General features: G+C 36.6%; 1 protein-coding gene across 1 annotated transcript in view; it reads right to left on the bottom strand.

The window, feature by feature from the left end:
* Positions 1 to 1,369: 1,369 nt before the first annotated feature.
* Positions 1,370 to 13,127, bottom strand: part of LOC119641158 (muscle M-line assembly protein unc-89) — an 83,667-nt gene continuing 71,909 nt past the window's right edge. The window contains exons 22-28 of the mRNA XM_038039670.1: positions 9,481 to 9,755; positions 4,634 to 4,854; positions 4,271 to 4,553; positions 3,872 to 4,213; positions 3,513 to 3,795; positions 1,795 to 2,704; positions 1,370 to 1,737 (exon numbers count right to left, since the gene is read on the bottom strand). Coding sequence (XP_037895598.1) covers positions 1,385 to 1,737; positions 1,795 to 2,704; positions 3,513 to 3,795; positions 3,872 to 4,213; positions 4,271 to 4,553; positions 4,634 to 4,854; positions 9,481 to 9,755 — 2,667 coding nt within the window. The 3' untranslated portion in view covers positions 1,370 to 1,384. The remainder of the gene's footprint in view (positions 1,738 to 1,794; positions 2,705 to 3,512; positions 3,796 to 3,871; positions 4,214 to 4,270; positions 4,554 to 4,633; positions 4,855 to 9,480; positions 9,756 to 13,127) is intronic.

Consider the following 13,127-nt stretch of genomic DNA (forward strand, 5'->3'; position numbering starts at 1 on the left):
CTCTATTCTTGTCATATTTTTTTACCTTGTCTTCCTATTCTTTACCTATTTTTGTACTTTGTTGGCTTATAAGGAGTTACGTCTGTGAGAACTTACAAAGAATTTGGTTAAAGGAATACACAAAGCTGATCTAAGTTTGGTCTATTTGGAAAAATACAAATAGACTGTTTTGCCATACGAATCCTTACTTTTCGTGGGAACATTTATGGGGGATGGGGTTCAAAAGTTGATCTATCGGTTCCAGATTTTTCATGTCGGTTTAACATGTCGTGTTTGCGATTTTGATTGAAAAGTTTTAAAAATTACAAATTTCTTTCATATAACGCCTTTTCCTAGCAGCGGCCATCAGAAAGGTCAGATTTGACTAAAACTGATCTACTGAACTAAAAGGATGTTGAAATCACAATGACCTAGACAGATATTACACGGACGGACATATAAATGAACGTGCGAGTAGGTGGATCTATCTTAAGTTCTTGTGGGTATTACACGCCACAATCTGAGTGGAGTATAGCTATCATCCAATGTTTGTCCGTTTGATCATAAATTAATTGTTCATATAAATTATGGGCTCGTCGATTTGTCTACATGAAAGGAGAGATCAAAACCGTCACATCTGGGGCTTCCAAGGAAAATAGGTAAGCAAATTTTACAACAACAACGACAATCACTTCAGAGCGTTTTTTGACTAGGCGAAGTTAAAAATACCTCTGTTTCGGTCTTTGCTATGAATCCAGTTGTTACGACGTTAACCTTCTGCGGCTTGTGGTACGCTGTTTGTGATGACTCTAAAATCTCTTCCTGAAAGGCTGCATAATTATATATCGACATTTATTATTGCGTCGATTGAATACGGTCTTTTCCGGATGGTGAGCGACTGGCCAGTAATTTCGCGGACGCAAAAACACTGCCCCTCATTTCAGTGAAGAATACGGTTTTTAAAGCTTATTTTCGCTTTAGTGTCCTTTGCTTCGCTTAAGCCATATGCTAGACATAAAAAGTGGACTTTTATCTACTTTCGTTTATTCTGACGCTCGACGTAAAACTTAAATTTTATTGTATGAAAGGGGAAAGGGATTTTTAACGCAAAACATGAGCTAATTTCAGTGTCGCTTGGCGCCGGTGTTTTGAAATAAAATAAAGTAACCGCATTATAGTTCCTTAGGAGTCTAATTTTTCTTTATTCGAGCATTCATTTTAAAATTATAATAAACACTTTTATTGACTTGATAATAAAGGATTTAAAAATTTAACAAAAAAATGTAATTTTAAGTTTTCTTTTTTTGTTAAATACAAACTTACTAGAAACGTCATGCAAACTAGATTCTACTTAAAAAGAAAAGAACAAAAGTAAGAGGGAAAGCATTTAGTAAATTTTTAAATTTTAGGTAGCTATAAATTTTTTTCGATTCGTTACGGGCGGGGAATTTTTCTGGTCTTTACGTTGCTGCTGATATTGCTGATGATGATGATGAATTGCCGGCGAGGTGCTGTTATTGCGTCTGGCTTCTGTGCATATTGTTTGTTGTTGGGCTAAACGATCGGTTACTTCTCTAACGCGTTCACTTAACCGGAAAGTAGGCACATTTCCTGTGGCGATCGGACTGTGTTGCGCTGTGTAGCATGAGCTTTTGTTGTTGCTGCGTACCTTGCGTGTTGATAGGGGAGTATTTGGCAAAGAGATAGATTGTTGAGTTTGTTGACCGCTTGAGTTAAGAGTGGATGATGAAGAGCTTGCTATAAAAGACAATATTTTACAATTTCATTAAATTGTAAGTTTTTAATTGCTTTTACTTTTATCATGACAAGCATCAATGTAATCTTGACGTTTAAGCTTTAAGAAATCCATGCAATCTTTGCTGTGTTTGTTGGAGGAAATGGGCGTAGTTGTAGCATTATTACTCACTTGTTCCTGCCGTATCAAATCGCTAAATTTAGACTTTAGCATGCTAACCTTACCGGGTGTATCGTAGACATTGGCTTTCGCAGCCTTAGGTTTCTCTTTGTGTGCATTGTTCTCCAACGACTTCTTACGCATTTTAACGGTATTAGTAAAGTCGGACAGCATTATGGGTGTTGTTGTCGTCGCGCTTGCACCAGTAGGGCTTAGCTCTCTCTTAACAAAGTCATGTTTGACCATATTTTGAGCATCTTTGACTATATTCTCGGCTGCGTTTGTCACAAAAATGTGACTTTTCTCCAATTCTTTAACTGATTCTGGATAACGTTCTCTTTGAGCTTCGCTTTGATGAGCTATTTCTTCAAGTTTTTTTTTTAGCAAGTCATGTGTTAATAAATTGACATCCTTTGGCGGATGATCCACAAAATCTTTCGTTTCGTATTCTTTGAAAGAACAATGGCACTGAATGCTACCGGCTGCACTGCAATTTGAGCATTCACTATAACCAGAATCGCTGCGTTCGCTGCATTGAGATTTATCGCGGGCTTTATAGATTTTAAAGCTGGCCCCACTTGTCACTGGCCGCTTGAGGACTTCGTGTGGGGGCAACTCAATACTAAAGTTATCCTCTTCTTCATGCAATGAACTCATTTGGACGGAGATGTTGGGATTAAACAATGAAATGCCCGATATGGAGGGTCGGGGGCTGCATGGCAATGAACTGGGGTTAGATGCTGTGGAATTGCGGCGAGAAGCGGATAAAGTGGCCAAGCGTCCCAAAGCTCGTATAGCATTACCAGTTTTCTTTTTTTTTGTTTTTTTTTTTTTTTTTGTTAAAAACATCAAACAGAAAGCAACATTCCAAACCATAAGAAAATATAACAAAAAAAAAAACAATGAAAGAAAAACAAGATAATATATATAGGCTTAAGTACCTGTCCATACCCATGCGTTTAATGCGTTCATATAGTCATGAGTTATATGCAAAAAGTTGGAACCCGTCGACTTGACGGAAATTAGTTTATGGTATGTTATGTTCTTTTAATCAATACAATTGCTTTTTAATGATCATTCAAGGTATGTCTCCTATAGGCGTAACACGATGATGGTCAGAAAAAAGTAAGGAGAAATAGATAGGAAGGTATACTTAAGGCAACCACACACTGTAGTCACAATTAAAGTATGATTTACCGCATACCAGATAAGCCGACTTCATAGTCGCGCCGTCTAACTTTTTGTATACTTGATTACTTGACTTGGTAGTAGTTAAACACATTTTGGCTCTTCTTCAATGTTATCAATTGTTCTCAAAAATGAACAGTTTATTTGAAGTCATTTTCTAGGCCTGTAAGTCCATCTAAGTTTTTACCCTGTACTGAGTACTGTCAACTTAAGTCTATCGAAACAATTACGGAGTTAGTTCCTGCCTGGCCACAACATCTTTATCTAGCATAGATTTTTTTCCTTTATTCGGTCTTACACTTATTCGTGCTTATTAATTTCATTCTTTGAAATGACTAGCAATTAAGCAGAAGGTTTGCATAGCGGTTAGGCAGGCACGTATAGCGTACTTGTTGTTAAATTGTTAAGCGCTTTCAAGCGCGAAACCTACCTGCCATTTTCGTCTTATAATGAATTTCTTTAATTTGTCGGTGCAAATTTTGGTCGTGGCTAAGTTTTCATCGTAACGACCCGGTTTAAGCCACGGAGATTCGAGACACTCTTCGGCCGACCAACGATCTTCCTTGCGGTGTACTAACAAATTTGAAATGAAGTCTTTCGCTTGCTGTGATACACAATCAAAAGCTTCATCATCGAAGTCGTAATCTGCCCGTGTAATGTTCGCAAAGGTTTCTACATCACTATCACCCATAAAAGGTGAAAGACCGGAAAGCCTACAAAGCGAACAAAAAGAAAAGAAAAGAATAATTTGGCCTCAGATTTATGTACATAGTTCAGGCAATCACTAACAATACATAACATATAACTCCAACACTCCACATATCTGTTTGAAAGCCGATGGGTTCATAGCTGATAATTTCGGGCGGTATAAATTCTGGTGTACCGAATAGGACACGGATCGGTGTGCTTGCATTTAAACGTTGAGCTAAACCAAAGTCTATAATTTTTATTTGATGACAAGTACGCGTTTTACACATAATATTTTCCGGTTTCAAATCCAAATGTACTATAGATTGACTATGCATATAAGCCACTCCCTCGCACACTTGCCGAACAAATAGTATACAATCACGTTCAGTTAATGTGAAATCATCGGCCACTACACGTTCAAATAATTCACCGCCAGTAATGCTGGAAGAGAGATCATGCAATAAATTTTCATTCATGCAACAATATGTGTTAACTTACTATTCCATGACCATTACAATTTCTCGATTACTTTCGAATGAAGCGGCCAATTGTAAAAGTTTAGGATGTTTCAGAGATTTCATTATAGATATCTCTTCTTGTATCTTAACTCGGTCACGTGATTTAATGCATTTTATAACTTTCGCAGCTAAAATTCTTCTCGGTTCTTCTTTCTCCTGAACTTTATAAACAACACCGAAACGCCCTTTACCTAGTTCTTCAATTATATCAAAACGTTCTTTAAATTCACCACCAGATTTGATATAAATCGGATTTTGTAATTCTTTTCAAAGATACATGTAATAACAAATCAAAGATCATTTGTTTTTTTTTTTTTAAATTTGTCAAACTTTTTTAACTGACCTTCGTTCCTTTCCTCCCTTTTTTCAAAAATTTGTACCGGTTCACTGGCCATGCTTGGTTCACTTCGACCATGTACATTTTCAGCTCGGACACGAAAACGATATGTGCATCCTGGTTTCAGATTTTTAACAGTATAAGCCAAAGAGTCCACAACACTAGCGATTTCTTGCCAGTTTCTTTCGTCTTCCTTATTTACATCATTCAACTCTTGCATCTCGATGCTAAAATAACATTTTAAATATCAAATCAACAACATTAGTAGCGCAATCAAATAATACAGAGCATTTTTAAGCTTACAGGGACCAATTCGAACGAACATATTACTTGATTTTGTTTTAAAACAAAAAACTTCTTAGTCCTCTAGTCCGTCTAATACGAGCTCAGGAATAAACCTGATACCATTAAGCAATACTATCGCATCGTTTGGTATATCAAAGCGATCAATGAAAATAAAAATTTCCGTTAAAAGTTTAATCCATTGTAGTCAATGGGCTATTTTTGAAAGGTAAACAATTTTCCCAACACCAATGTATTTCTTAATTAAATCCTGTTTGCAAAGCAGTGTTTGTCAGGCTACGGTTGAAAACTGAAAGATTTAAAATATTGTTACGAAAATGACACTATGGTCCAAACCTTCCCCTCTGGGCAGGGCGAGGCCTATCAAGCACCTATAATTGTTTAATGCCCGTGCGTTTGGAGATACCGCAGCCATCAGAAGCACTCCCCGACGGGCCGCACCCATTTAAGCCAAGCATATAAACATCATTCTTATCAGGCAAACAATCATTCGTGAACTTGTTTAAGTTATGAGTGTACGCACCAACCTCCACCGAAGTTTCTTGCATCGCACATATAAGTGTATCTTTGCACTAATTCTTAGGCTTGCACTAATTCTTAGCGATGCAGCCACCCATACCCGCCTGAACAAGTACTCGTGACATTGAGCATTGGGCAACTTGATTGCCGTGGATTCCATAGTTTTATTACGTAATGCTTTAGAATTACGCGCATCCTTTGAAGTTGACTACGCGGTGACTCCCGATACTCTCAATGACCCTGAAAAATCACAACCCAATGGTACGAACTTAATCGCGAAAGTAAGTTCAATGAGTAACGTAAAATCATGAAAGACGATTTACGTTACAATATATACAATAGAAGCGTAGGGAAGTGTAATAAATCCAATACTCTATATATACTTTGCACTTCTGGTATTCTGGACAATATTTTAACCGCAACATATGCAAATAACACAGGAATTTTTTTTTCATTTAGTGACCCTAATAACGTTTTCATTGAATTACAAAATCATCTCAACGAAACGTCGCTTCGGGTAGATAAATGGAGTGTTAATAAGAACGGTATCAAATTCTACACATGCAACCTTCACACGCTCAATAAAGACGCTTGTTCTTCATTTATTCTGCGAATAATTATGTGAAATACCTCAACTTACATTTTGATTAGAGCAGATTATCATTGAAAAACAGTACGAAAACTAGACGCGAGTAATTTGGGTTGGAAACGGGAAGACTTCGTAGGTTGATTCATCCAGTGATTCATCTTAGTTTAAAATCTAAATTCATTTTATATAAGAATATGTATAGAAATTCATTTACGAAATTCATGCTATGCAAATACAACGATCGAAGGTTTCGTCGAATTGTTAACACAACATTGTTCATTCGTAGCAAAACTATCTCTGATGATGTTAAAATTCCCTATTTTCAATTTTGAATTCAACAATTTCTTTCAAAACTTCTAAACACTCTTTCGCAATATTTTTCCTCAATCAGTTTAATAGAAAAGAAGATTCAAAAGTTATCATAAGATGGATCTACCGTTCAGAAATTAGTTAATTATTATTATCGTTTTTTTTTTTTTTTTTTTTGCTAATGCTACGATTCCTATTAATCTATATAGTACCTACCTGTTTATGTAAAATTTACACTTGGACTGTTTTAGCGTTACGATTGACCTCCATCTTACCACACTATTATCTTTATTGGATGTACTGTAAACAATATATGTATATATTGAAATGTACCAAAGAAAAAAAATCATATGCCAGACTAGTTGGGTAGGCGCAGGATCGCGACTAACAACTCAATGGTCGTAGGTTCAAATTTCAGTTACGCTACAGTTTTCAATATAGGCGATCTATGTTATCTAGCAGCCTTCGAATCTATGCTTTGTAAATTTATTTACAAAACATGTGGACAATAAATGAATAAATAAAAGAAAGAAAATCAATAACAATTGTTTACAGAAACATTAGGATAGTTAGGAATTCTATCTTAATACCCTAACATCCGGTTGTGTTAGGTGCTTGCAAAAATTGTGGCCATGTTTCACATGGAGAAGACACTTATTGAGAAAAATTCATACAATGTATATTAATTAAAATATTTTTCAACGTTTTCTGCAACTTTTTCCCGCCTTCCTGGCAACATGTCGATGCCGCGTTGGAAGAATGATGTTGGTTTCATAGCGAATCAATCATCGATCCATTTTCGCAAATTTTCAACGCGGAACCGCGTGCCAACCAATGCAAGCTGCAACTTGTATCAAATTGTAATCAAAAGGCATCATGCTTGGTAACCATGCTGAGCGTGACAGAACTTCGCATTCGGGCTGCAAGAGTGACAACTCCGTGACAATTCTTGCAAGGTGTGACCGAGCGCTGTCATGAAAGAGAATGACCCTGCGTCCTTTAGTTGCTATGGCTGGTCATTTTTCTAATAATACGTCGTTTAATTTGTTCAATTGATGTCGGTGGACATTTCCAGTAATATTTTCATTTGGTTTTAGCAGCTCGTAGTACACTAAACCTTTCCGATGTACAGCAAAACTTTATCGCCATGAATATTCCGCATCAGTGTCGATGTGGGTGGCTTTCCTGAGCAAACGAATGAGTTTTTGCGCTTGGAATTGTCGTAGCAGATCCGCTCTTCACCACCAGTCACAATACGAAACACTTCTCAACTCTTCTTTTCTTGCTTAGCTACATTTTGAGGTGGCATCTTCACTCAATTCATATGGTTGCCATTCTCCTTCCTTTTAGATCTTTTCCATCGCATGTAAGCATCAAGAAGCAGTTAATTCATCAACTGCCAAGTTGTCCGAAAGTTCTTCAACACGTTGAGCTGAGTCGCGTCCAATAAGTTTTGCACTTAATTGTCTTCGAGCTTTTTGATTCTTCCAGGCCGTTCTTTCTCATTGATATCAAAATCACCACTTTTAGAACGTTGAAACCAAAACCAACCAGTGCGCTATGCCGTAAGTGCTGATCTCATAAGCATAAGTGTGAGCGTTCTAGGTGTGTCCTTTGAAAAGTTCAAGTTACTTCCAAATTCTTTTGCAAATTTGTGCGCGATATTTTCAATTTCGCTAATGTGAGAATGTTTACCGCAAATACTACACGATTGGGCAGAGGGACAGACACACCGGGGAGCAGACGGACGTACTTAGAAATGCATTCTAAATTTGAAATTGACCAAGAATTTGGATGCTTTTTATTTTGAAGCTCGTTTCCGCGCGTTGTAAACTTATTAAAAAAAAAAAAAATTAAATTTTGACACACTATAATATTGGCGGGATAAATTGTTCTTTTTTTTGTACCGTTACTGCAGCGTTGCTTACGCCTTGAATATGCATTCAAATTTTTGTACATTTATCTGTTATAGTTTATGAGTAATAAGCAAAAAATCAATCCGCCTGAGTAGCCGAAGGGGAGGAATCTCGACTAGTAGCAAGTCAATGGTCGTGGGTTCGAATCTCAAGTGCGGTAGAGTTTTTAATAAAAGCCGATAGCCTTAGATGCTAGTGCTTTTAAGAGTTTAGTCTTAGAATTTATTTCTGTGGCGAAATTAATAATAATAATAATAAGCAAAAAATCAATTTTTTATTCCTTTTAAAAGACAGACGAATTATCAGTGTGGGCGTGTCCTTCGCCCGATTTGGCCCATTTTAAATACCAACCTGCGTACAAGAAGCAATGCTTCTTCCGAATTCAAAGGCGATAACGTCATGTTTAGAACATACGTTATATAGACGGATGCATGCGCGGTTGGACGGACATGCTTAAATCGATTCTAAATTTGACGCTGATCAAGAATATATATACTTTATGGGGCCTCAAAAGCTTCCTTCAGGTCGTTGCAGACGTTTTGACAAAATGAATATACCTCTCATCCGTCAATGATGGGTATAACACATTACTTGTAATACAAATGTATACTAAGTTTGTGAGAATGTACGCACTACACAGAAGGATTTGCTATAAGCCCGCCTTTTTTTGGATTTAGAATACCTTTCGGAATCGATCTAAGCTTGTCTGTCCCTCTGTGCTCAATGTTTGCTTATGTTCAAACAGGTAACAGTTTTTGAGATATTTTCACGAAATCATAACGCCTTACTTTGAAAAGTCGTCAAGTGAGTAGCTATAGGGTAGTCTAGGATATTCAGTAATAAGCCGCGGCCCACTAGAGTGCTTTTAGTTGTTTTCATGTAAACATAAAGATATTCATAAATAAATTTTAAAAAAAGAAGCAAATCAGCCTCTAAACGAGATACAATACACAGGGCTATGGAAACTAGCACCTCAGACGCGCAGTTAACATAACTTAGGAAGGAAGGATCATTAGAATTTATAATTGAAGTAGAAGAAGAGGAAGTAATCGCTTGTAGTCTACGCATACGTTTGGCGTTGTACGATCAAACATATGAGTTACCGTCCTAGAGTAAAGAATCTATAAAGAATCCTTCCGTCCTGGTATATACAAGTATACGTACCGTTCGATTATTTACAAATGTATGGTAAAATAATGAAAATCTTGTAAACTTACATGAAACCGGTAATCATGCAACCTCCATCAAAAGGCGGACCACACCAGGCTATAGCGACGCGATCGGGTCCTTGTGATATACTCGGCTTACCGCTAGGCGGTTCCGGTGGGCCCTCCACAGCCACTGAGGCCACAGCTACATCGCTGCCATACTCGTTCATCACTTGAACGATATATTTACCGCTATCATCGGCCGCAATATCAGAAATTTGTAGCACAGATTTACGTGCTGATGTATTAATTATAATATTTGAAGTTTCGACTATCGGGCGACTCTTTACAATTAAATAAACACAAAAAAAGCACAAAAATAATAAAAAGAAACAAAATAAACAATAGCTAAACAAAAAACAAACATTCATGTATTTTTAATTTGTTTGCTTTTGTGGTTTTCATTAAAATTATTACGTCGCCTTTACCGCAACCTCTAATCTGCAAAAGTGATGGATGTTACACAAATCTAGATACCTGACGAACTGTAATAATTTATTTATACATAAAAAAAAGAAGAAGAAGAAGAAAACGCCACATGTTGATTCTCCGAAATTCATGACTAAAATGCTAATGCGATTTTTTTTTTGCTTTTTTGATAAATTCGAAGTTTATTTTTTTTTTTAATTTGACGAAAAGCGCGAGAACAGACAAATAAATCAAAGTTATGTTCCTATAAAAACATAGATACTATCTCATACTAAATATAGATAATAGTTTTCCTAACGCTCGCTGCTATATATCTGTTAACAGTGCCGTACAAAGCAAGTGCTTCATACATATACTCTCTCTAGCTATGAAGTAAAAAAATTCTTTTCATTTTACCATTTAGTGATTATGACGAATGTGTTTAGGATTTTTGTTCGATTACAAATTCAAATTGATATCCCAGGCACGCCTGAAGTAATTAACGGTAGGAAATTTGAGAATGTTAACAACTGACATAGGGACGGAAAAACAAAGAAAGAAAATCAACTATATATATGTTTATGTGAGTGACTGTCTTATAAAGGTAAAGATCTTCCGTAAAAGTATTTACGATGTTGATAGACGGACCTACGTAAACTTTTCTTATCTCGCAAAAAATAAGGATATATGTACGTATGTGCATGTATGCGCGGGCGCCTAAGTGTGAGCTTTAAACGACGTTATATTTGCTTTGGAAGAAGAAGTGTTATTTATCGTAAACTTGTGGTCCAGAGGATGTTAAGTTTGGGCGTGTGTGCGATAGGCAGAAGAGATGTGAAATATGGGATGATAAGAGATATGAGATGAGATAGATCCGCTTTTTGGTATATCGATCGATAAATTGATTTAGGATTGTTTATCTGTTTGTCCGTCCTTCCCTCCGTCTAGCGTCTGTTCATGTATTCTTGTATTAAACTATATGAGGTATTTTTATGAAATCTGGTATACCGACGTGAATTAGTCTATTGGAAATGGTTCGGAGAAGATCACCTTTTCGATGGCTTTCTAACCTCATTATGTCTTATTTTGAAAAATTTGTTATATGAAGAATTGCATTAAGAGAAGCCCAAGTGGTGAGATGTACACCCTTATGATGTTTTTACTTTTTTCTCTCTTGCATTTGATGTCGCTATAATCTCAACATATAATGTCTTGATTATTAGTGAGTTTATGTCAAAAACTTATTCAAACATTCTTGTGAAAAGATGAAAAACGATTTGTCGATTGCAAAAAGCTGAAAAATTCCTCCTATAATGAGTCCTTCTCTCGAAATTTTGTGTTTTAATTCAATTATGGTTTTGAAGTTATCCCTACCTCAATTTGAGGTCGAGAGTCAGCTAAATCGCTTCAAAGTTAATAGCCATGTTTTAAGCAATATAACCGAGATGTCGCTACTCATGAGTCTTTTCATTGTTTATAGCTTGCGTGACTTAATGACCTTATTCTATAACAAAATTAATGCTGGCCGGTCCCTTTGGACTATTTATTCCTTCGGAATAAACAAATTGACACAAATTAAAAAAAAAAAAAATGTAGCAAGAAAACACATTGTTTTCTTTTACGACAATCGCCGTCGGTAGTAACTCCAGATTATATTTCCGCGCTAACATAACTTGTATACGACACAATATATAAGCAAGGCGGAAAATGTGTTAGCAAATAAAAGATGTTATCAAATTATACTGAAAAAATGTTATTTAATATGACTTAAAGGTCAGGGTCAAACAATAAAACGCATTCAACTTATTCAACTTTGTGCAGCTTCAGGAGCCTTCAATCTTTGTAGCATTGTCTTGAAATTCTTTAAAGTTTCCGCTTATGACTTTTACTATAGGATTTTGATTACGTTGCATGCATTTCCGGTTAATAACAGTATTGCCCACAAAATAAACCTTCAATTGTGTTTTCCGCTATTGGCAAATAGATAAGCAAAGCGTGGAAAATAACGGAAAATCCATCCACACGCAGCAAGCGAGCACGCGATCTGTACTTGTACTTGTTTAAGCTCCGGTATCAATATATTACACTCGAAACTTTTTCCTTTCTTTTTCTTAGATGATTAACCAATCATTTAGGGGACGTCCCCTTTGCATGCGTTGCGATCGTTGTTGGAAAGATGTGGGGGAAAGAGATATGATGTGGCCGTCGCCTGGGAAGTATGTGTAGGATCGCTCACTGCTAAGCCTTCCCTACACAGGCACAGGGACACAAACCAATCTTTACGTCGTTACGCAATGAGGATTGGGCGCTGGTATGCCGATTTGATAGCTTGTTAACTGCTTGATTTCGCGGCAATAAAAGTTACGCTCTGTCAAACTGAAACCTAAAAATATTGCATATAATAGAAGAGTACATGCAATTATTGGGGAGTATAAATTTTCTTGGTTTATGGTCAAAAATGCATTTATGAAATGCATAATAAACGGCCTAAGCAAAGCATTGCCCGTCGCTAGCAACTGCATTCTCCCAACTCGCATGCACTTCTCCCACTTCGCATTCTAATTCGCGTTTTCAGCTAATTTCCACAAGAATCCACAAGAATTTATATATGCCGCCATAAGAGTGGAAGCACCGTTCGAGCAAAAAAATAAGTCATGTGTTAAAGCCTATCGTAATCGGAATTACTAAGAGAGGAGAATAGGATATTCCAGGTTGCAACTGTAAACGTTTCCTACGCGAGCTTCGCTTTCGTTTTCATGATGACTTTTGCCATCTTGGTACCGTTTTTCATCTTAATTGCATCAATTTTTGTTGGTAACTTCTCCTAATGATGTCTACATGTGGTTGCAATAAACCATAATACACCATACCTATCCGGCGTCTTTAAATGTGGCCGGTGATGGCGATGATTCGCGTACTCTGCACGAAAGTAGTTTGGCCTTGGATATCGTAACGGATCCACTATTCATTACTCATAAGCACTATATTCTTCGACAAGTAAAGGTTCCCATAAATGATTTCTTTTTTGATTTATAGCTACACACGTAATCGAAGGTCCCGCAAACTATGTTACGTTTAGTGTGATAATTTATAGCTTTAGAACACCACTTTCAAATGTAGGCATTACAATTTTATCCCTCTACTACTACTAGCTACTCATACTCGCTCTTAGAAAACAAAACGAACTAGTTTCTATTCTCAATATTATATAAAAAAATCGACCATGCATTTAATTAATCTACACTGCA

The sequence above is a fragment of the Glossina fuscipes genome, unplaced genomic scaffold (assembly GCF_014805625.2).
Source record: "Glossina fuscipes isolate IAEA_lab_2018 unplaced genomic scaffold, Yale_Gfus_2 147, whole genome shotgun sequence".
Taxonomy (NCBI): Eukaryota; Metazoa; Arthropoda; class Insecta; order Diptera; family Glossinidae; genus Glossina; species Glossina fuscipes.